The 21853-nt window shown below is 53.4% G+C and overlaps 9 protein-coding genes across 9 annotated transcripts; 5 read left to right on the top strand and 4 right to left on the bottom strand.

Annotated features, from left to right (window-relative positions):
* Positions 1–7: 7 nt before the first annotated feature.
* QC762_502200 (uncharacterized protein) lies at positions 8–2633 on the top strand. The gene is made up of 5 exons (XM_062890646.1): positions 8–1649; positions 1724–1994; positions 2051–2185; positions 2245–2491; positions 2534–2633. Exons 1-5 carry the CDS (start codon positions 1299–1301, stop codon positions 2544–2546), a joined length of 1017 nt encoding a protein of 338 aa, XP_062741520.1. The 5' UTR covers positions 8–1298; the 3' UTR covers positions 2547–2633.
* Positions 2583–4669, bottom strand: UTP6 (U3 snoRNP protein). Its single transcript, XM_062890647.1, has 2 exons — positions 3895–4669; positions 2583–3828 (listed from the first exon to the last, which is right to left on the bottom strand). The coding sequence occupies exons 1-2, from the start codon at positions 3982–3984 to the stop codon at positions 2674–2676; spliced, it is 1245 nt and encodes a 414-aa protein (XP_062741519.1). The 5' UTR covers positions 3985–4669; the 3' UTR covers positions 2583–2673.
* Positions 3009–8040, top strand: CWH43. The gene is made up of 8 exons (XM_062890648.1): positions 3009–4677; positions 4752–4919; positions 4993–5325; positions 5375–5501; positions 5610–5651; positions 5707–5791; positions 5842–5887; positions 5940–8040. Exons 1-8 carry the CDS (start codon positions 4572–4574, stop codon positions 7949–7951), a joined length of 2919 nt encoding a protein of 972 aa, XP_062741518.1. The 5' UTR covers positions 3009–4571; the 3' UTR covers positions 7952–8040.
* An 877-nt stretch (positions 8041–8917) lies between these two features.
* Positions 8918–10256, bottom strand: QC762_502240 (uncharacterized protein; the record flags this gene model as incomplete). The annotated part of the gene is made up of 1 exon (XM_062890649.1): positions 8918–10256. The coding sequence occupies one exon, from the start codon at positions 10254–10256 to the stop codon at positions 9096–9098; it is 1161 nt and encodes a 386-aa protein (XP_062741517.1). The 3' UTR covers positions 8918–9095.
* Positions 10257–10938: 682 nt separating this feature from the next.
* Positions 10939–12312, top strand: QC762_502250 (uncharacterized protein; the record flags this gene model as incomplete). Its single annotated transcript, XM_062890650.1, has 1 exon — positions 10939–12312. One exon carries the CDS (start codon positions 10939–10941, stop codon positions 12310–12312), a length of 1374 nt encoding a protein of 457 aa, XP_062741516.1.
* A 2284-nt stretch (positions 12313–14596) lies between these two features.
* On the bottom strand, positions 14597–16850 carry QC762_502260 (uncharacterized protein). Its single transcript, XM_062890651.1, has 5 exons — positions 16398–16850; positions 16151–16291; positions 15868–16072; positions 14999–15809; positions 14597–14942 (listed from the first exon to the last, which is right to left on the bottom strand). The coding sequence occupies exons 1-5, from the start codon at positions 16468–16470 to the stop codon at positions 14718–14720; spliced, it is 1455 nt and encodes a 484-aa protein (XP_062741515.1). The 5' UTR covers positions 16471–16850; the 3' UTR covers positions 14597–14717.
* A 105-nt stretch (positions 16851–16955) lies between these two features.
* On the top strand, positions 16956–18784 carry QC762_502270 (uncharacterized protein). The gene is made up of 2 exons (XM_062890652.1): positions 16956–17480; positions 17537–18784. Exons 1-2 carry the CDS (start codon positions 17194–17196, stop codon positions 18594–18596), a joined length of 1347 nt encoding a protein of 448 aa, XP_062741514.1. The 5' UTR covers positions 16956–17193; the 3' UTR covers positions 18597–18784.
* Positions 16985–21537, bottom strand: QC762_502280 (uncharacterized protein). Its single transcript, XM_062890653.1, has 3 exons — positions 20467–21537; positions 20193–20416; positions 16985–20131 (listed from the first exon to the last, which is right to left on the bottom strand). Exons 1-3 carry the CDS (start codon positions 20609–20611, stop codon positions 18833–18835), a joined length of 1668 nt encoding a protein of 555 aa, XP_062741513.1. The 5' UTR covers positions 20612–21537; the 3' UTR covers positions 16985–18832.
* Positions 21409–21796, top strand: QC762_0074160 (uncharacterized protein; the record flags this gene model as incomplete). Its single annotated transcript, XM_062883778.1, has 2 exons — positions 21409–21607; positions 21687–21796. The coding sequence occupies 2 exons, from the start codon at positions 21409–21411 to the stop codon at positions 21794–21796; spliced, it is 309 nt and encodes a 102-aa protein (XP_062741512.1).
* Between the last annotated feature and the right edge of the window lie 57 nt (positions 21797–21853).

The following is a 21853-nucleotide window of genomic DNA, read 5'->3' as shown; positions in this document are numbered from 1 at the left end:
CGGTTTGGCTGAGGTGCTTCTTGGGTCACGGCACGCTTACCACCACATTTACACCCACTGGCCGACCTGCTATGTTTCGTGGCCTTATTCATCACTTCTATTTGTCCTTGATTTTCATCAAAGATTTGTGGCCCGAAATCACTGTTGTATGGTAATGGTAGGGCCTGGTGTGCTCGGCAGCAATGGTGATCAATCAACCCCGGCCGCTTGTTTCGTCAATCCTCCACGGACCCCTGTTCTCCGGCCGCTGTGTCCAGCCATCGTGCCATCCAAACAACCACAGCGCGGCGATGTAGGAAGACCAGGGCTCTCTACGCACCCAAGGCACTCGTCGAATATCGAATCTGAAAGATCCCGCTTTGTCCGCGAGGTGCTCATTCTTATCTGCCGTCAAGGGCCACAACCAAGCCTTCGGGCAGCCACACCTGTCAAGTCACCAACTCACCAACTCACCAAGTCAATATCGCAGGGCTTGTGAACTAATGCTCAAGCAATGATTTGTGCTCATCAGGGAAACACAGAAAAAGTCGACCCAAGCGTCAGAACTTGGATGAAACAAAGTCGTGGTGATGATACAAACAGTATATCGGCCATCCTGATATTTCATCTCGACGACTGTTGATTCTGTCCAAATAACCGGAGTGCCCCGGGGCACCTAGCGAAAAGCAACGATGGGCTCGTTCTACCAGCTGTTCCCATCCGTGGGGGAATGCATTCCATTGGTGACATCCGCCTCTTTGACGACACGTCAGATCCCACGTCGGCACTTCGTTCCTGGAACCCCTCAGAGGACGTGATTGCCTGCCTGCCTTGCTTGCTCTGTGGACTTGTGGCCCAGGGGACGTGATTACCCACTGCAGAACAACCCCAGATTCACAATATCATTGTCACTTTGCCTTGGGCAGGGGCAGCGGCGGGTACCTGTTGTCATTGGGAAGACGATCATTTCCAGCGAGGAAAATGTCAGGTATTTCATAAAAGTAGTTGAGGCATGTACCTTGCCGGAGAAAACTCTCCTCTTCCTCAAGATATCGCGGACTCCCAATGCCCGGGGATTGAATTCGGCCCGGGCCGATGGTGTCGGGGATCCTCTTCGGGAGTCGCATCCCGGGCGTCAAGACCCGCTCTGTGGAGGGCAACCCTTCATCCTCAAAACCAGCCAGATCAATTTGCACCCACCATTAACTAGAATATTGAGTGGCCATGTCATTTGGTTATGAGTTCTCAATACCAAATGACTTTCAGAATATAAATCAAGCATAAACTAAGAGATTGATAAGTTCGTGGAGCAAAAGTCCATGGTTCCAAAGGGCTGGGCAACGTCGCGTGTCGCGTGCGCTCCCTGGTGGCTATCCTTGGCTTGGCAGGGGCCTGGTCTCTCTCAACGACCATGTAAATTTCCAATCAGATCTGACCGTCCCCCTTCATCACATACAACCAAAGTGAATATTTCAGGTTTTGAAGCCGTCCGGTTTGCGTCAGCAGCATCCAAAATGCCAAAGAGAAAGTCTACCCATGCTGAAGAGCCAGCCGTGGCAGTTCCTGAGCCGCGCCGGCGTTCAATGCGTCTGCAAAGGACGGAGGATGAGACTGAGTCCAAAGCTGTGAAGAATGAGAAGGCCTCAAAGGCAGCTATCAAAACTGAAGAGGTACGTGGTTTCCCTTCTCGGCTTGTGATTATCTGATCATCAGTGGACCACAAACGTGCTCACATCCTGCTCAGGACGAGCCATCCACCAAGAAAACAAGGACCTCAAAACAGGAAACAGAGCCTGTGGTTAATAAGTCCTCACCACCAGCCAAAAAAGCAACCAAAAAGGCCGTCAAAAGGGAGGAGGTTGAAGAAGCTTCATCCTCTCCTGCCCCGGATGAGTCCGAAGAAAAAAACTATTGGCTTCTCAAAGCCGAGCCCGAGTCTCGGTATGAGAACGGTGTTGATGTCAAATTTTCGATTGACGACCTGGCGGCCAAGACAGAGCCAGAGCCGTGGGATGGTATGCTGATCTCTTCCCGTTGTCTCCCATTTATTCTCCTTCTAACATCTCACCAGGCATCCGCAATTACGCTGCCCGCAACAACCTTCGAGCCATGAAGAAGGGTGACTTGGCCTTCTTTTACCACTCCAACTGCAAGGAGCCTGGGATCGTGGGGACGATGGAGATTGTAAAGGAGCACTCGCCTGATCGTAGGTTGCTCACGGCAAATGTGTTCTATCGAGGGTCTCTTTACTAACGTGTTGGATAGTGTCTGCTCACGACCCCAAAGCGCCATACTACGACCCAAAGTCCAAGCCCTCCGACCCCAAATGGAGCGTTGTTCACGTCAAATTCCACGAAAAGTTCAACAAGCCGATTACGCTGAAAGAACTCAGGGAACTGGGCGCGCCCGGGGGGCCTTTGGACAAGATGCAAATGATCAAGCAGTCGAGGCTGAGCGTCAGCAAGGTCTCGGCTTCCGAGTGGAAGTTTCTCATGGCGATTGCCGAGAGAAGGTGAGGCCGTAGCTTCTCTTGCATGGTGAAACACCAGTCGATCTTCGGACCCTGACATAGTCATCGACCAAAAGTTGTTTGCGGGGTACGAGGCAAAACAGTTTGAGCGCGAAAATCATGACCCTTACCCCGGTAAAGACATCGACCTCTAGTTGTAATTCCATTATCATGTTATCTGGGTATCAATTCGCAACCTGCTGTTCCAACGACCCCTTTGTGTGCTGCAACACCATCTTAATCCCCTCGTCCAATCCCTCGACGGCCAAAACCCCGTCGAACCAGCTCACCATCTTTTCTACCAATGCCTTCTTGTCGTTTGTCTCTTCCAGACCCTTCTTCAGCCTCGCCAGCACTTCCCTGAGCGCCTTGGGGAACTCCACACTCAACGCGTTCACACCCACAACCGGCTGTCTAATCCAGCAGCTGACAGTGCAAGCATGGCCAGGATACAGCTCCTGCATCGCACCCAGCACATGCCCCACAATCCTCTCCTGCGATGACACCCCGCCAAATTGCGCAAACATGTCGACAAACATCTCGGCCGCCCTCGCCCCGAAGAACTGTTGCTTCCGTGCTATGTCGAAGATGGCCATTGGTATCGCTCCACTCAGCGCAGGGCTCTGCTCAATCTTCCTGGTCTCCTCCTCTGTCATGACCTTCTTCTTCTTTGGCTTCCCATCCGCACCCTCGGCATCCGGATCAGGAAGCATCAACTCGCCGTCCATGTCCTCATCCTCGCTATCCTCCTCGTCAAATTCGATAACATCCCCCTCTTGCAGCGTTTCCGTGTCCTTGATCGCCTCGACAGGATTAACCCCCTTTCTAACCCCCTTCCCAGCCTTCTTCGCCTCAATCTTCTGCAGCCACTCCATCTCACACCTGGCGTAGTCCACCCAAAGGTCTGGCTCCGTGGTGCAAAACCGGCACCCTCTCAAGTAATGCGCCCGGGCTTTTTCCATATCCCCCGCCTTGGCGGCTCTACGGCCAGCCAGAGCCCAAAGAGATGACTCGGACGGGTGAAGGCGGATGGCACGGGTAGCGATGCGGTTCCATCGTTTTGTGGCCTTGACGCTGGCGGCGAAGTCGAGGTAGGCGAACCAGAGCTGCAGGGAGCCCGGGTGCTTGTTGACGGCGCGCTCGAAAATGTTGAAGGTGCGTGCCTGGGAGGCGTGGGAGGAGGAGTTGCGGATTTTGAGGCGGGCGCAGCGTTTGGCGCGGAGGCGGTCGAGGGAGGTTTCCCAGGAGATGTAGGAGAGGAAGTCGGTTGGTTTGGTACCAGGGGAGAGGATGAGATGCTCGTAGTCGGAGCGTTTGACGACGAGGGAGCGGATTTCCTCCTGGAGTTTGGGAGGTCAGCGCATTGAAAAGAAAGTGACAGAGCTAGAGGCGACGGGGGGATGTACCTTGGTGAAGATCTCTTTTTCTTCAAACTCGCGGAGCTCGGGAGCTGCTCGCTCGAGGTAGAAGCGGGCCTTTTCTGCGGCGCCACCCATGGTTATGGATTATAAAACAGGTCTGAAATGCGCTGGGTTGGTTGCGATAAGGAAACGACGGTGCAGTTGCAGTGCTGGGTGGATCACGCAAAGCTTGGAGATGTTCTGAGAAGTGGAATGGTGGGAGCTTTGTTGCCGTGGGCTGGTGTTGAACTTTTTAGTGGGGCCCTGTTCACCTGGGCTCTGCCTGTGGCTCACCGAGGCTCACCGTGGCTGCAGGGGCCATGCAGTCGGGTTAACGGCTTGGCGCCTGTGGATTTCTCTGAATGCGGATCGCGCCGAGGTTTCTGGCGCTCTTGGTGTTGTCTCGCCATCTCGTCCAATTCGATCCTTCCCTTCGTCTCTCGATGCACAGCAACTGTTGGGCCAAGACCAAGCTGTGACTTTTCTTCCCTTCTCCTCCATCTGTTCTTTTCTGCAGACACTGACTGCTACTGCCCACGGCGATGTATCCCAGCTCTTGATCCCATCTCCCAACCAAACACACACGTCTTATCGGATCCTCTGCCCTTGCCCTGCCCTTGGCCTGGCCTGAGCTTGAACCCTCGTCCGGAACCCCGCGCGGCGTCGACACGGACACGGCCACAATGGCGTCGTCGTCGTCGTCCCGCTCCTACAAGGACAAGGACGCAGGCGTCGTCCTGTCTTTTAATGGCCAGTGGGTGAGCTGGTCGCACACTGTCGCTGCCTCCTGTGTGTAACCTGATTCACCTTATCGGACGGAGCATTTGTTTTTGCTGACCATTCCCGGCTCCTCCGGATCCCAGTGGCTTTCTTGAGCGCCCTCGTCATTGGGTCTGCTCTTCACTACCACAAGATTGTCCAGAACGAGTGGTACGGCTATCCGCAAGAATGGTTCCCTTCTGTGTCGGCCACCATTGGTGACCGTTATCCTGAACGGTCCATCTTCATGCTGTTCATTGCCATTACCTCCGGTATGTGCCCACGGCCTCTCTCCCTTGGCTGGTCAGTCCGGCTCGGCACTGACACCGAGCCTACCATCATCAGGTCCTCGATTTGCTCTCGTCGGGTTATGGTATCTGTTGACCGCGAAGCCCGGCCGAACGCTACCGAAGCTGATCGGATGGTCCGGCATCATCCGAACTCTCACATGCGGCGGGTGGACCTACATCACGTCTACCGACGACCATGACTGGCACGATATTCTTATGATCTCGTACATTGTCTTTACGATTCCGTGGACAACCGGCTGCATTGCGCTCAGTCCCCCGAATGCCAAAGCGATCAAGTACAGGAAATACATTGCGGGCGCTTTCTTCGGTACTCTGGTGCCGTTGGTGTACTTTTTCATCCAACACAAGGTTCACCGTGTTGCGGGAGGTAGGTCATGTCCAATCGGAACGGAAATGTCTGACACTAACGCGTGTAGCGTACACCATCTACGCTTTCTTCGAATGGGCCTTGATTGTCCTCGATGTGTCCTTTGACGCCGTGACTGCTCTGGACTTTGACTCGCTCGAGATCACAATCCGGGATGTGAAGGGCGCGAGCAAGGGGTACGTCCAATGGCTCCCAAGATAGCCTCAACCCATTTGTACAATGGGCTTGTACAATATCCAAGACCAAATGTTATGTCAAAAGGCTGGTTCTAAAACAGTTAGCAGAGTCAACCATTCTTCTGTGCCCACTGCTGTGCTTGAAAAGGAGTAAGCCTGTCTTATGTACCGTTCAGCCCCCACCGTAAGCTAACAATGCGCCTAGGAAGGAACAGGCCACTGGTGGTGTCTATTCTGCCGGATTCCGCTTTGGCGAGTTCCTCGACATTGCAGCTGATGTTTACCATGGCGTAAGTGGTGTCCACAATGCGCTTATGAGTGCCCATCTAACCAATGACAGTTTGTGTTCTGGTCCATCTTGACCAGCTTGGGTGTGGTCATCTGGTGTAAGTACTTTTGGAAGATTTTGGTACTACCATGTAGCTGACACGTCGATAGACTTTCCCTTGTGGCACATGGGCATCTCCGGCTATGAGGCCCTCGTCATGACCACTATTTCGCCTTTCCTGCTTGCCATCAGGCCGTTGCGCTCTTTCATCGTTAGCAACCAGCGCATTACTCACCTTCTGTCACTCGCTGGTCTTCTCGCCTATCTGGTCAAGGACCCTGTTTACCGGCTCTTTACTGTTGGCTTTGGCGTCTCCATGGGTTGTCTCAGCTGGGCTGCTACCTGGTATTCGGACTCTGTGCAGCCCACCAGACTTGAGGCTCGCATCCTTGCGTGGACCATTGGTCTGCTCATGTCGTCTGTTGCCAAGTTTGCTTGGTACACAAACAATCCCATCTGGCCCATCATGCATGCTGAGAACGGTGGCTGGAACGCCACTGGTCTCTTCCTTGCTATTCTTGCCGCCCTGAGGTTCACTCGACGTGGCCCTCACCAGGGTGGCAACACGACCGAGAAGAAGAGTGGATCGTCTGTTCTGTCTGCTATCGGAATTGGCGGTCTGTTCTTCGGTCTGCATTCCCTTCTCTCTGACACCAGCACCATGATCCTCTGGGTTTGGGATGGTTATCCGATCCGAGGACCTGTTTCCAATGTCCATGGCTGGTACACAATCGCTGCCACGACTGCTGGTATTCTCATCGGCGTCCTCCGACCTGGTTTTGCCACGAGCTGGACTGCATACGGTCTGGGCTGCATTGGTGCTGCCTACCTTACTCTCTATGAGCAATGGCGTGGTTACTACGGTGGCTTGACTTTGGCTGCCTACCTCATGGCCATCGCTGTTCCCATGATTGGCAACGCTGCCAAGAAGAGCCCTGCGGCCACTTTTGGTCTCGGCTTCCTCATCTACAATTTCTTGGTTCTCTTCCACGTCTGGGTTGTCGCCTATGCCTTTGTGCCTGGTGGCCCGCTGGTTCGGGAGCATACTGACTGGATCATGATCACCATGATGCTGGCACTCGGCATTGGGCTCTTTGATCTCATTTCCCAACAGGCCAAAAACAACAGCAGCAGCAAGAAAAAGGTTGGTGTCATCCGTCCTGTCAACACTCACCACAGGAAGTATCATTTTGGCGTTCTTGGTGTTCTCAACCTCTTGTTCCTCTCCGCCAACTTCCTGCGCTTCCCTACCAACGACTACAAGCCTTACCATGCCAAGGACCGCCTTTTCACGGCTGGCATCTGGACGATTCACTTCTCTCTCGACAACGACATGTGGTCTTCCGAGTATCGCATGCGCGATCTTATCAAGGAGATGGAGGTTGATGTGATTGGTTTGTTGGAGTCTGATCTGCAGCGCGTCATCATGGGCAACCGTGACACCACTCAGTTCCTTGCTGAAGACCTTGGAATGTACGTCGACTATGGTCCAGGTCCCAACAAGCACACCTGGGGCGCGGCTCTGTTGTCCAAGTTCCCCATTGTCAACTCAACCCATCACCTCCTTCCCAGCCCGGTCGGCGAGCTGGCTCCTGCCATTCACGCCACTCTTGACGTCTACGGAACCCTCGTCGACGTCTTTGTCTTCCACTCTGGCCAGGAAGAGGACCCCGAGGACCGTCGTCTCCAGTCAGAGTATCTCTCCAAGCTCATGGGCAGCACCAACCGCCCCAGCGTTTTGTTGTCTTACCTCGTTACGGAGCCCCTCAAGGGCAATTACAACACGTATGTCTCCGACGAGAGCGGCATGCACGACGTGGACAAGACGGACTGGGACCGCTGGTGCGAGTACATTTTGTTCAAGGGTCTCCGGAGGACGGGTTATGCCCGTGTGAGCAGGAGCACCATCACCGATACCGAGTTGCAGGTGGCCAAGTTTGTGGTTCCCAACTCGGAGGAGGACAGCAAGTTTGCTTGGGGTGTGCCGGAGGATGTAAGGGATAGACGGGTGGAGGAGCATGAGGTGCCAGAGGGGTGGAGGTTCCCGAGGATATTTAGAGGGGAGGGAGTTAGGGGGCACCGGTATCATGTGTTTGATGAGCCGAGGTACTATAACTTTTAATTTTATGTAATGGTGAGTGGGTGGGGGCAGGGATGTAATGTGGGATGATATGGAATATGGGGGAGGGATATGGCATTGGGTGACTGGGAACTGGGAAGGGGGGGGAGGGGGGGTTGGAAGGATGGCTTTGGTTGGTATATTTAGGATATTGGCTGGGGATGGGGACGGGAGATGAATGTGGGGATGAAAAAGTGATGTGATACCATGAGATGAGATTGGCTGGGTGGTTGGTAGGGAGGGGGAGTGGTTCATTTTTGGCTGCTTTGCTTCTATATGTGTTTGATTAGTGTATTTATTCGGCTAGGTGTGGTGATTTGTAACAAAAGTAACGATATTTTTTCCATGTCTGCTGGCGGTGCAGTTCGTATTCCAACTCACCACGTGAAGGTGATCGACGGGATGACAGCATTGACTTTCCGGGATATTGTGTTCGAGATTATCTCGGCCCAGGGCGTGACAGAACCTTTGATTGAGATCTAAGCTTGATTTATGCTCGGGTTGCACTGAGGTTGAGGAGGGTGTTGGTCACCAACGGCTTTACCTTCCGTATAAGGGGCGGGAGGGCGGCAGCGGGCCTTACCGATGCAGATAGCGGAGAGATCGGCATGGGGTGGGACGTCATGGACATAAAAGTAGAGACTACCTCTGGGAATAAGGGGCTTTAAGAGTGGTTTACATGCCTTTTAAAAGAAATTAATAGGCGTTGAAAGATAGGTATTAGGCCTGTGAGATACATATTAATATGTCTTTTTAAGATAGTCAAGAGGCCTGAAAAGATAGCGAACACGCCTTGAAAGATACTCGGGACGCATGGTGAGTATCTTTTAGGCCTTGACATTTTATCGCAGGCTCTATTTTGCTTGTCCATAGCGTATGTCCTAACTCCGCGTATGCAAGTCATGACGACGGATGGTACCCTTACCTGTCCCTCCCCCCTCTATGAAGGCTCAGACAATGCTGACATGAGCACCTTACACGGCATGCTAAAGTTCTGACTGGCATGAAAAAAGAGCTGTATTTCTAGATCTACCCCTGAATTACAGATTTTGATGCATATACACCAAACCATCTCTTCCAGCGAGAGATTCAACCATCCCAAACAGGATCTGAAGAAAGGAACACCACCAAAAAACACAGAAAAAAATCAGTGACGTCTCTCCGCAATCTGAAAAACAACCGACCCGTCACCCGTCTCCCTCCACCCCTTGACTCCAAACTTCCCCTGCGTCTCCCTCGCCCTGGCAAACTGCTCCCTCGTGTACTTGATGCAGCTATTCGTCAGCACATAATTCTTCCCCTTCCCCCCCGGAATCGGCAGCGACACCAACGTTGTCGCAACAGCCACCTCTCCCACATTCGAGAGTTGAAGCGGGACGAGCCGGAAAATGTACTCGTAATCATTGCTGCTTGCCCCACCACCACCAACATCCTCCGAGCTGGAGTTGGGACTTGATTGGGGGGAGAGATCAAAGTTCCGATCAAATTTCTTGCCGACAAGGGAGGAAAACTTGAGCATCTCGGGATGGTGGTAGAATTCCTCGACTAGCTTGGAGTCGGTTATGCTGGTGGTGCTGACGTCGCTGTCGCTTTCGCTGTCGGAGGCGTCTGATGATGGGGCGGAGGATGGCAAGACTTGCATTTCTGACAGCAAGAGGTCGCCTGGACGCGTCAGGCGGGAGAGCATGGGCCCGAGACGGGAGGGTAGGTCGTTGCCTTCTTGAAAGCCGAGGTTGGTCATGACTGTGATGGTCTCGCCTTCCTTGTCAGAGCCGGGGAGAGGTGGGAGGTCGTCGGCCGAGGTCTTGTAAAAGTCGGCCACGAGGTAGGCAAACCGATCGGGGCCGATGATGGGCTCGAGGGCAGCACGCATGGTGAGTTCGGACTCGGGGTTGATGTCGATGCCGACGTACTGGGAGAGCTGAACGCCCGAGCTGATGAGGTGGGTGATGATGACGCTTGATTTGAATGGCTCTGGGCCGAGCTCGACATAACGAACTTTGCGGCCTTGGGCGAGGTTGGCGAGCTCGTCTGTTGCGCTCAGGAGGGCGGAGCGGAAGGAGTGGCCGCCGTTGCCAGTGCAGAGGTTCTTGTCCAGGAGAGCACCCTTGTTGAGACTGGCCATGGTGCCGAAAATGGCGGCTAGGCTTTCGCCTTCTTCGTCTTGAGATTGGTCGGTCTTGATACCGTCCGGGCAGTATTTGTCTGAGTTGTCGAGGACGATGATTTGCTCAGGTGGAATCTGACTGTGTTGCGAGATAGACTCAGCAACGAGCGTGTTGAATGCAGGAAGAGTGGTAGCTGCCATGGTGTTGAATTTGCGAGAGAATGAAATCTCTTAAGTCGTTAAAAAATGAAACAAGTGATTCCTGAAGATGTCCTGAAGATGTCTGTTTGCCTGATGGCAAGATAGAGAGGCATTTTCATCGCGGTACAGTCGACCTTAAATACTCGATACCAGTCAGTATAGACCTGTAACTGATCGCGTAGTTGTGTCTCTGATTGGTGCTATTTCCATCTTCTTACTTACAGAAAGAGATCTCGATGGGATGCGGTGGATCGTCATGATCAACATGGTCAAAGGCCGCGGCCTAAATCATCGAGTGCGGTGAACCTGACCTACTGTTACCTTGAGAACATGCGAGCTTTCGGGATTCCCTGAAAATGGCAGTTATTAAACACCATAACCGCGCGAACTTCTGCTCATCCTCTCAATAATCACTGAGTCTATTCCGCCGACTGGTTTGGACAGTCGATGCTCTTTCCTGCCGATGTGGTATCGGTTTGACCAATGACGCAATCGATCATGAGGGTGTTTGTAAACAAAGTGAGTGAGCACCTTCAATGTTCGCACACCTTCCTACCTCACATGAGATTGACCATCAAGCTCAACAGGAAAGTATCTGAGCCTGGCACCTACTGCTTCTCCGGAAATATTACCAATCAGGCACCCGACCTGATCCCCCCTCCCGCCGACTGCGGCCAGCACCATGAGCACTCCAGGGCCTCCTGCGACTGAGAAACCCATCAACACACCAGAAGACTCGGAAGATCAAAATGCCGACCCCAAGAAAATCACCTACCCCGAAGGCGGCTTCAAAGCCTGGAGCGTGGCCTTTGGTTCATGGTGTGCCATGACTTGTGGCATGGGACTCGTCAACTCAGTCGGCATGTTCCAGGCCCTCGTCGCAACGACTGTACTGCCGACTTACTCCAACCAAGCCATCGGGTGGATCTTTGGCATCTTTGTTTTTGTCTCCTATTTCTGCGGCGTGCAGATCGGCCCCGTCTTCGACCGACACGGTCCCCAGGGACTGATGGCTCTTGGGACTGTCTGTCTGCTTGTCGGCATCTTTACCACCGCTCAGTGCACCGAGTATTACCAGTTCATCCTTGCCTTCTCCATCCTCACCGGCACTGGGTGTTCCCTTCTCTTCACACCTGCTATCGGGGCCATTTCACATTGGTTTGACAAGCGGCGAGGGACAGCCAGTGGGTTTGCCTTTGTGGGGAGCGCACTGGGGGGTGTCATGTGGCCCTTGATGATGCAATCACTGGTGCCCAAGGTCGGATGGGCATGGGCCATGAGAATTGTCGGTTTCGTGCTGCTCGTACTTTGCGTTGCCAGTGTGCTCCTTTGTCGAAGTCGTCTTGAGATCAGACAGGCCAAGGCATCCTCTACGTGGCGAGATATGCTGCCCAACCCACGCATGTTTCTTGATGGTACAGGAGCGATGGCATTTACGACTGCTGGGGTTTTCTTCATCGAGTGGGCGTACTTTGTCCCGGTGTCATACATACCAAGCTATTATCTCGCTCGTCAGGGGCTGGCCGAGGATGCTGACGCTGGAGGCGATGCAGCATTCGCGTACCAGCTTCTTGCCATCATCAATGGGGCCTCTTGTATTGGGCGATATCTGCCTGGGTACATCGCCGACAAAGCAGGTCGCTACAACACGATGGTTGTGTCCATTGCTATCTGCCTCGTGTCTGTCGCCTGCTTCTGGCTTCCCGATGCGCTCGGCCAAGATGGAGGTGGTGGTGCTGGACTGATAACGGGGTTTGCAGTCTTGTTTGGTCTTGTCAGTGGCTCCAACATCACGTTGGTGCCCATCTGTTTGGGCCAGTTGTGCGAGACGCATGATTATGGTCGGTATTACGCCACTTCCTACACCTTTGCCAGCCTGGCATGTTTGACAGGAATACCTATCGCCGGCGGCCTGGTGGACATGGGAGGAGAGACGGATAGAAGGGCTTATTGGAGACCACTTGTGTTTGCTATTGCCAGTTATGTTGGCGCATTTGGGTGTTTCTTTTGGGTCCGAGTTCGAGTAAAAGGATGGGATTGGAGAGTGAAGTGGTGAGATGTAATATATAGAATGAATCAGATATGATACCCTTGTATTTTCGAGTTAAGAGGAGAAGCCACAGGGTTTAAGGTTGTGCCTGCCTAGACCTCCATCTTTGCCCGTCAAGGGAGGCTTGGGAGATAGTTGGTATGCCTTGAGATATGCTTTATAGGCCTTGATAGGTAATGAATAAACGTTAAAGGTGAATTGATAGGCCTTGAGAGATAATCTGTATACATTTAAAGATAACGTGATCCACCATTGACCCGCGCACCCCATTGACCCGCGCACTTTTCTAGACATCATCATTCCAAACTGCCAGAGGTCCACCAAAAACCAATGCAATCAATTGAAACTACTCAGAATCGCTTGAACTATGTATTTCTCCAGCCTCTGGGCATGTCCTTGCATTGTGGCCAGCCTTGCGGCAGATGCCACAGAGCCGCGAACCCGTCCGACGCCTCTTTGACGACCCTTCATTTTCCTCCTCGACATGCCCTCCCTCCTCAACCACACCCTTCTCTGCCATTATCTCCCTGGCCTGGCTTCCACTAATAGCACCTTCGTCTTGGAGATGCGTCCGTTTGGCCCTCCGACGCTTGGAAAGTGCTTCGTTGGCCTCTTGAAGTGTCCGTACCTCGGCTTGTAAAAGGGTCACCCGATGGGAAAATACCTGTATTCCTTTCGAAAGCTGATCAACAGCAGCTAAAATCGGAGTCGGAGAGCTCGACTGATGTCTTGCAATCCGAGCTTTAATAAGGGTAGACTGCGAGAGGGCTTCGTTGGTAGTCTTGGGCGTCTTAAAGGCCCAAGGTGTTGGTGGCCCATCAGGGGTCCCAGGGGGGGTTGGTGTCCGCAACTTGACATCTAGCTTCGAAAGGACGGCCTGCGGGTCGTAGGGGATAAGTCCAGACCCCGAAAACCCCGAGAACGTTTTCTTGGGTGAAAGTCCGGCTGAAGGCGGCTTTGAACGCAAGGAAGAACTCGGGCTTCGTGATATGCGTGATCCGGGCTTTGATGAAGTGCTCGATTTCAGCACCGTACATCTTCTTTAGGACGCTATAACAACCCACATCGAGAGGCTGGGTAAGATGCGAGGAATGGGAAGGCAGACAAATGGTGACAATGTTATTCTCCTTGCAATAGTCCTCGAATTCGGCGTTAACATGGCTCTCATGGCCGTCGAGCACCAGCATCCGATATACACCCCTCCGACGGTGTTTAGTGTGCTCATCAAAATGCTGCAGCCATTCCAGAGCAGTCTTATTATCTGTCCATCCGTTGGTTGTTGTTGCGACGGCCCAGTCGTCAGGTATCTGATGTTCGGAGTACCAGCTAGCGAGGTGGAAACGGCCCTTCACCACCAAGAAAGGCGGCACCACATACCCGTCGCCAGCGACAGTGCAAATCGCTGTCGCCCATTCCCGATTACCCGGCTGAATAGCCTTTGGTTTACCGACCCGATCGGAGCGCGTAACCACCATCCCTGGACGTATCATGCCCATCATAAAGCCGGTTTCGTCGAAGTTATAGATGTCGCAGTCGAGGATACCGTATTTCGCACGCATGTTGGCAACCAGTCGGAACCATGGCTCAATAATTGCGGGATCTTCACAGAGGCCTCTTTGATAGTCATAGACGCGATTAAAACGCGTCTTTAACTCTGGACGTCGTGCAACGAAGCGGTCTGGCCAGTTCTTTCCGACCTGTCGCGCACCGCGTTTCCGAAGCAGGAGATTGGCCATATCACCCACGTCGACAATCCGGGGCGAAAACCCTCGCGAATCTCGGTCGAGTATATATTGAACAATTACCTCCTCTTCGATCTTCGTTAAATTCGAACGGCCGTGATAGCTATCGGCTTTAGGGGTGATTCCGTTCATTCTGTCGCGGAGGGTTGTTTCAGGGACGTTGTAGATCTTGGCTGCACGTCGGCGAGACATATTTTTGCTCGTATGGATAGCCTCGATGGCAAGGATGATTCTGGCTTCTTGGGTTTGCACAGACATAGTGTTTTGTGGTGTGATGGAGCAATTGCCTTTGGAGGTCGTGTTGCGATAGAAAAGTGCGCGGGTCAATGGGGTGCGCGGGTCAATGGTGGATCACGTTAGTTGATATGCCTTAAAAGATAGTAATATGTCTTTAAAGATAATTAATATACCTTCAAAAATAGTCAAGAGGTGTTTTAAGATAGCTGATAGGCGTTAAAAGATTGTTAATAGCGCTTCAAAAATAATAATGAGTCTTAGAAGGTGGTCAATCGGCTTAAAAGGATAGCCCCTTTCAACTATTACTTTATGCTTCATGATAACGCAAAGTCCTTTCGGGACTTGGATGCACAGATGGACCGGAGCAGGATGGGATCATCATAGTGTGTATATGTCTCTTCTGTATATCAAGATATCGAGAACTTTCCCCAGTTATTCTGGAATCTGGTGCTCCTCCGCTGGGACGCCAGCCCTCCACTGGAACTTGGCAGCAACGTGCTCAGGTAGTGGGTGCTTCTGTCCCGGCTCACCGTAGAAGTTCTCGCGATATGTGCCGCCTGGGACGGCGTAGTCATCCCAGAAAAGACCACGCTTCCGCAGCTCTGGGAGAAGCAGCTCGATGATATCCTTGAAGGATTGCGGGAAGAGAGCGTAAGCCTGTGTCTCCTGTCAGCTCTGTTACTCTCTTCACCAATAAGCAAGAACAAACTCACAAAGTTAAACCCGTCCACCCCACCCTCCTCCACCCACCTCTCCAATCCATCGGCGACCTGCTCGGGCGTACCAACAATGATCGGCCCGTTCCCACCAATAGCAACATGCTCAGCAACAGTGTGCTTCGTCCACTTGGAGTTTTGCGGCGAAAACTTGGCGTACCCAGTGACAGTAGACTTGACAGCGTTGCTCTCGACCTCTCTCAGCTCCTCATCGTCACCGTACTGATCAAGATCGATGCCTGTCCAACCGCCAAACAAAGCCAGGGCACCCTCGGTCGAGGCGTACTTGCGGTACTCGGCATGTTTAGCCTGCGCCTCCTCTTCTGTCCTTCCCAGAATCGGGGTGACCAAAGCCAGAACCTTGATCTTGTTCCCGTCTCTGCCGAACTCAGTACGAGCTAGCTCACGGATCTCGGTGATGCTCTTGGCACAGACGGCCGGGGAGTGAGCGGAGGTGAAGATGGCTTCGGCGTGCTGAGCGGCGAAGATCTTGCCGGCGCGGGAGGTGCCGGCTTGGAGGAGCAAGGGGGTGCGCTGGGGGGAGGGTTGGGTGATGGCGGGACCGGGGACGTCGAAGAATTTGCCCTTGTGGTTGATCTCTCTGACGAGGGCAGGGTCGGTGTAGATGCCCCTCTCGCGGTCGAGGATGACGGCGTCGTCGCGCCAGGAGGACTGGAAGAGCTTGTACATGACCTTCATATACTCCTCCGCCTGGGCGTAGCGGTCGTCGTGGGCGAGCTGGGTGGCCTTGCCGTGGATGTTGCGAGCGGCGGAGTCGAGGTAGGAGGTTACGACGTTCCAGCCGAGTCTGGAGGTGGTGTTAGTTTGGAGACAGAGGGTGGGTGAAAAAGGCAAAAATAACTGACCTTCCCTTGGTGAGATGGTCGACTGTGGCAAGCCGTCTGGCAAGATGGTACGGCTGTTCGTAGGTGGTGGAAATGGTGACGCCGAAACCAATGTTCTTGGTCGCCGCCGCCATGGCTGGCACCACGGAGAGAGGCTCGTTCACTGGCCACTGAGCGCCGCTGATGACAGCAGGGTCCAGAGAATTTTTGTAAACATCATAACCCCCTATTTTGTTGCGGTTGTGTCAGTGTTGTTTGCTTGTGTTCAAAGTCAGGGGTTGGAAAAGGGGGCTTGTTTACTCACCCAAAACATCAGCAATGAAAATGCCGTGGAACTTGGCCTTCTCTAGCAACTTGGCAAGCTCAACCCAATGGTCAAGATCATTGAACTTCCAAGACTCATCGTCAGGGTGCCGCCAAAGTCCTGGGGACTGGTGCCCACTGCCTGAAATCCAACAGAAGCATTAGCAAGCGTTCGGTTGAGCTGAGCTGGGTCTTCTGTGCCTCTTTCATGAAAGCAAGTGGGATTGATTCTGGTAATGAATACGTACACATTTCAACGAATGCATTGACGATGAGTGGCTTTTTTTGCCTGGTCTGAACAGCTGGGGTAGTAGCAGCCATGGTGAGGGATGAGAGGTGCCAGCGAGATGCGTCCAAAGAGGATAGTGAGTGTCTTGGTTGAGAGGCTGGTTGCTTGCTTATCACGCCGTGCGGGAGTCCTGGAGATATGTCGGCATCGTCTGCAAGCTGCAGGCAGGGCCTACATATGGACGGCACCAAAGCGCATCACATCATGCCGCCATCGCCGTGGATGGGGCCGAATGTGGATCGGCAGGACCCGTGGTTGTTGGATGGGTCCCGGAGCCGGGAGGCGATGGCGCAATTGACGTGGGGAATGATGCTCATAGCGGCCGCCTCATCGCCAAGTCCACCTTAGACCACCCCCGGACCGGAGGCCATCCCGAAAGCTGAGATGGCAGGTGAATCTTGGATTTATTCCCGTTAATCTGTGGAGATGGTGGGATTTGGTGTTTCTTTGCAGTTTGTGTGGGGGTGTGTCGAGGCTGTGACACCAAGTGGACATCCAGATCTGAGACCCAGAGAAAGAGAGACCAATAGATACAAATACCATGATGGCGCAATCTGAGCGCGTAGTTGTGTCTTTCGACTACTTAAGTTGACAAATCTCGGTCGGATTTTGCGGTACTACCCGTGCTGACATCACCTTCTCAACATCCCTTATCTTGTCTACCCTACCGCGGCAGCTCAAATTTGAGTCGTACTGGTTTCTTTGATTAGAGACAAGCTCTGCCGGTGCCAGCCTACAGCAGCTCGAGAGACACAATGAGTGGAACGTCCTTCCTTCGAAAAATGTCTCTTCACAAGTTCAGAAAGTCGCTATCAAGCCCCAAGCTTGACAGTCTCAACCTCACAGAGGCAGAGAAAGCCCCAGTCCGGCCAGATGAACCCCTCACCCCTCCACCAGAAACCCAGACGGTCCTGCTGTTGCATGCTGCACGGCAACCCTACGAGTTGACAGACGACTACCCAGTCCCACAACTCCAAGACGAGCACGAAGTCTTGGTCCGCACCCAGGCCATTGGTCTCAACCCCATCGACTGGAAGGCTCCGTAAGTTCATCTCGTTCTGTCTGCCTAATCTGAAGGTCTCACTGACACCAAATCAGTGACTTCAACTTCGCCATCCCCACCCTCCCCTACATCTCCGGCCGCGAGCTCGCCGGCACAGTAATCCAACCCCCCTCCTCCTCCTCCACCCGCCTTCAGGAAAAGGATCGCGTCCTCGTCATCTCCACCGACTACCGCGACCTCCGCAAGGCAGCCTACCAAGAATACGTCGTCGGACTCGACTACAACACCGTCCGCCTCCCCCCATCCCTCTCCATCGAAGAAGGTTCCACCCTCGGCGTCGCCTTTGTCGCTGCAGCCCTCGCCCTGGGTGTCTGCGCCGGTCTTGACTTCTCTCACGTTCTCGACGGACCAGACCTCTACTCCCTCGTCCGCGACCTCCCCGCCGACAGGATAGCAGAGGACATCCGCGCTGAGTGCCTAGATGGCATCCGCTCCCATGAGCGCGCCCAAAAGGGGGACTGGCTCGCCGTCTGGGGCGGATCGTCCACCTCCGCCAACCTCACCATCCAACTGGCCAAGCTGGCAGGGTTGAAGACCGTTGCCGTGGTGGACAAGGCCAAGCACGGACTCCGGCTGGCGAACCACAAGGCTATCAGGACCGACTTGCTGGTCGACAGCCACGACCCGGAAAGAGCGGTAGCGATCATCAAGGGGAATCTGAAGGGCAAGTTGAGGTTCGGGATCGATACCCGCGGAAGGGAATCGGCGACGAGTCTGCTGCAGGCTTTATCACCGGATAATCTGGGTGGTGGTGGTGAGCAGCCACTCTTAAAAGAGGGTGAGGCGCCTCCGAGTCCGCCGTCGACGCCGCATGACTCGACGTTGTTGAGTGCACATTTGATTGGGTTGACGGGCTTGCCTAAGCAGACGGCGCCGGAGGGGACGATTTTCCATACTGTGCCCATCAAGTTGTTCCATGAGGTGCCAGCGGTGGGTGAGGCGTTGGTTAGTTGGTTGGAGAGGTTGCTGAAGGAAGGGTTGTTGCAGCCGCCAGAGATTATTGACGTGGAGTCTGGGTTAGGCAGCATCAACAAGGCGCTGGATCGGATGAGGAAGGGTGAAATCAGTGGTGGTAAGCTGGTTGTGCGGGTGTAATGTTTTGTTAGTGCGAGACGCGCTTGTCAAGCTGTCGTTTAGCGGTTAAAAAGGGGCAATGTTTGTTTGTTTGGGTTGTACACATTCCTCGGGGCGCTGTTTTCTTCAAAGGGTTTTATTTGTACAAGTTGGGGATACAAAGTAAAGTAGGCTATTATTTACGGAAAGAAAAAGAAAGAGAATGTTGGTGTGCAAAATTGAAACAAACAAAGATTGACGCGTCTCGTCAAGTGTGATTACTTCGGTACAGGTGCAGGTGCAGGCAACTCTGCTCCTGGGTTGTACCCCGGCCCATGCACTGGGCTCCCCTCCAACTCAAAATGATTTCCAGGCCGACCTGCTCCATCAGGGAGTTCACTGACAGGTTTACTACCAGCCTCGAGAGGGTATTTCCAATCCGTCTTTACTGGTAGTTGATGATGGTGGAACCTGCCCTCAAGTTCATTCGCAGCTCTCTCTTGGTCAGGCAGCTCAGTCTTGGCAGTTGAGAGACGATCGGAATCAGCCGCAGCTTTCTCATAAGGGCCGTTGTGGTCATCGGGCTCCCCTTGACGAGATTTCCGTCTTCGCAAAAACCAAAAGGCAGCACCTGCTCCACCAACAACGGCGGCGACAATACCGATGGCCATCCCGGCAATCGCGCCTGCCGACATGCCACTACTGGCGAGGACCTCCTCGTCCCTAGAGTTGTCTCTAGAGCTGTCCCCGCTTTCAGTGGGCACTGCCGTTGCTGAGGTGGACGTCGTTGGTCTGGTTCGTCTCGTACGGGCGGTCACGGTGTTGATATCTAATCCCGATATCACCGGCAACGCAGCAGCTCTATCCACCAACCAGCCGACCTGGGGGTTAGCTGTCGGGCAAGGTAGTTGTGTCGATGAAAAGGTATAGGCATCTCGGGAGGTGGACTGGGGAACGGTTTCGCTCCAAACCTGCTGGAGAGATGTGTATGCTGGCAAGAATGTACTGGGTTGGCCGAGGTTTCGGTCGGCCTCGTCACCATAGACAACAAGAGCAAATCCGAACTCATTGCGTCCCCATTGGTAGATGTTCATGCCAGAGAAGATTCGTGAGAACTCGGACTCCCCAAAGAAAGTCTGGACTTCGGAAAACTCGCGGGTCTCTGGAAAACAGCCGTCTTCGGCAAATACGACTGGGGTGTGATGGTTGGAGAACTCGGACCGCAGACGGTCAAGCTTGTCGTCAGAGCAGTTGTTGAAGATGTTGATGCCGTAAAGGTCTACGCCAGACTCGGCGGGCCCACAGGTGAGATACTGAGCTGTCAGAAGACGATATTGTTCAAAGTCTCCGGCAGTGTAGCTGATGGGTATTGGTCTGTATCCTCGTTTGTCCCGGAACAGCTTCAGATCACGGGCGGCGGCCTTCACAGAGGGGGCCACCAATGTTGTGACGGACGTGCCGTTGATCGTTTCCTGCCCGATTCCAAAAGCCAAGAGGTTATCGTGCTCGGAGAACGAATCGATTATTGAGGTCCAGGTGTTGTAGAAGCCGAGGTCCCATCGGGGAGTGTTATCGCTCTGAAGAAACTGTGTTAGATACGTGAATTGTTACCAACATTGACGAGTCAGAAAAACAAACCCTAGACAGAACCATGGGAAGCTGTCCCAGCTGAAGCCAGACATAAATTCCCTGTTTGTCGAACTCCTCCATGCAGCCTCGATGCTGGCCGAGCTTGGAGACATCGATGCTGTAAATGTAGACTGCATTGGCGCCAACATTCTTTAGATGTTCTGCATCTATCTGGCACTGGGTCGTGTTCAATAAAGGATCGTTGCGATTATCCCCAGCAACATATACCGTGCCTGGATCATGTTAGTCTGAGAAGCAAGATGGAATGGGCAACAGGTAGTACCTTTGAGGAAAAACTGAGCGCCGCTTTCATCGTACAACTTTGTTCCTTTGATGGAGACAGGTGACACTGCCTCGGCCAGGCCTTGAAAGATTGAAAGGAAGAGCGGAAGTGCCGTTCGATATTTTGACCGAAGGATTCCCGACATCGTGTCAATGATTTGTGACCACCAGGCCACTTGGATTCCTCCTCAGATCCGAACTGCAAATATCAGATGACTCTGAACCGCGGAGGCTCATTGGCACTCAAAAAGCTATCAGTATGTTGAGAGTGAGTTGGGCAACATTAGGTTTCTTCAACCATCAAGGCGGAAGAGGAGAGAGATGAGGAAGAAGCTCCATGGGGAGTGAGGGCAAGGGAGAAAAAAGCAGCACCTTCTGTCGCACCGTGAGTGGCTCGCCGACAAATCTGGAGTTCTTGGCCGTCAATGTTGAGGTCAAGACAAGCCCCAAACTCCGCCCCCTGCTTCCCTGCTTGTCTTGCACATCTTTGGTGGTCTAAACCGTTGCACAGTGTGCGCTAGGGCCGATCTGGAGTCTCTGGGCATACTCGGCGTCCAAACTCAGCGGTTAACGTGCCAAAAACAGTGCCACTAGCTGCGGCACAGCAAGACGCGTTGCTGAGAGAGGAAAGCGCTCACCGCATGCAGCGATTGGTACTGACGGCGATTTTTGAAACACTAGGCCAAAATCCTTCCCACATTCATGGGTGGCCGACGAAGAGACCCCCAGTGCCCGGAGGGGACGGTGGTGGCGGCGATTCGGACTCAAGTTTTCGACCTCGGATTATTAGCATTGTAGATGCCCAAGTTGGTCATGCGGCTCGAGGAACGCAATGTTTGGTAGACCTGCGGGCCGTTCTTGGTGGTGGTACTGGGCCTCGTTGTTGCAGCAAATGGGGGCCGATAAGATAAGTGGTGGAGATTGGCGAAATTGAGGTGCCAAGATGCCGGGCTTTGGACGAAGGATTCGATTTGCGACGATCCAGGTTTGCTGCTCCAACCTGCCCTTCTTCAGCCCTGTCAGCGATCGGGGCCGGGTCGCCCGGCTTCCGCGCCCCTGGTTTGCACGTTTGCTGACGACGGGGAAACTTTCGCAATTCGTTACCAAGTCAACCGACGTCATCCCCCCAAGACCAGAGTATGGTCCGTGTCCTCCAGTTGTCAAAAAACCCCTGAGCCCCTGAAAGCTTGTCAACACTCGCAAATACTGACATGACCCTAGAAGCTCTGATTAGTTTGCAGTATTGTGAACTCGGCAGTTCAGGGACTATGCACGACTCCCTCCCCTCACCGGATGATCAGAGGGTTTATGGCGGCTTTAAACAACAATGATTGAGCAATCCCATTTGCCGTTGTGCCCCTCCTGGTAAGGATGCTGCTTTTCTAACG

This window comes from Podospora pseudocomata, chromosome 5 (assembly GCF_035222375.1).
Source record: "Podospora pseudocomata strain CBS 415.72m chromosome 5, whole genome shotgun sequence".
In the NCBI taxonomy this organism is placed as follows: Eukaryota; Fungi; Ascomycota; class Sordariomycetes; order Sordariales; family Podosporaceae; genus Podospora; species Podospora pseudocomata.
The sequence above is the reverse complement of the archived record's forward strand: the minus strand, read 5'-3'. Positions and strand labels throughout refer to the sequence as shown.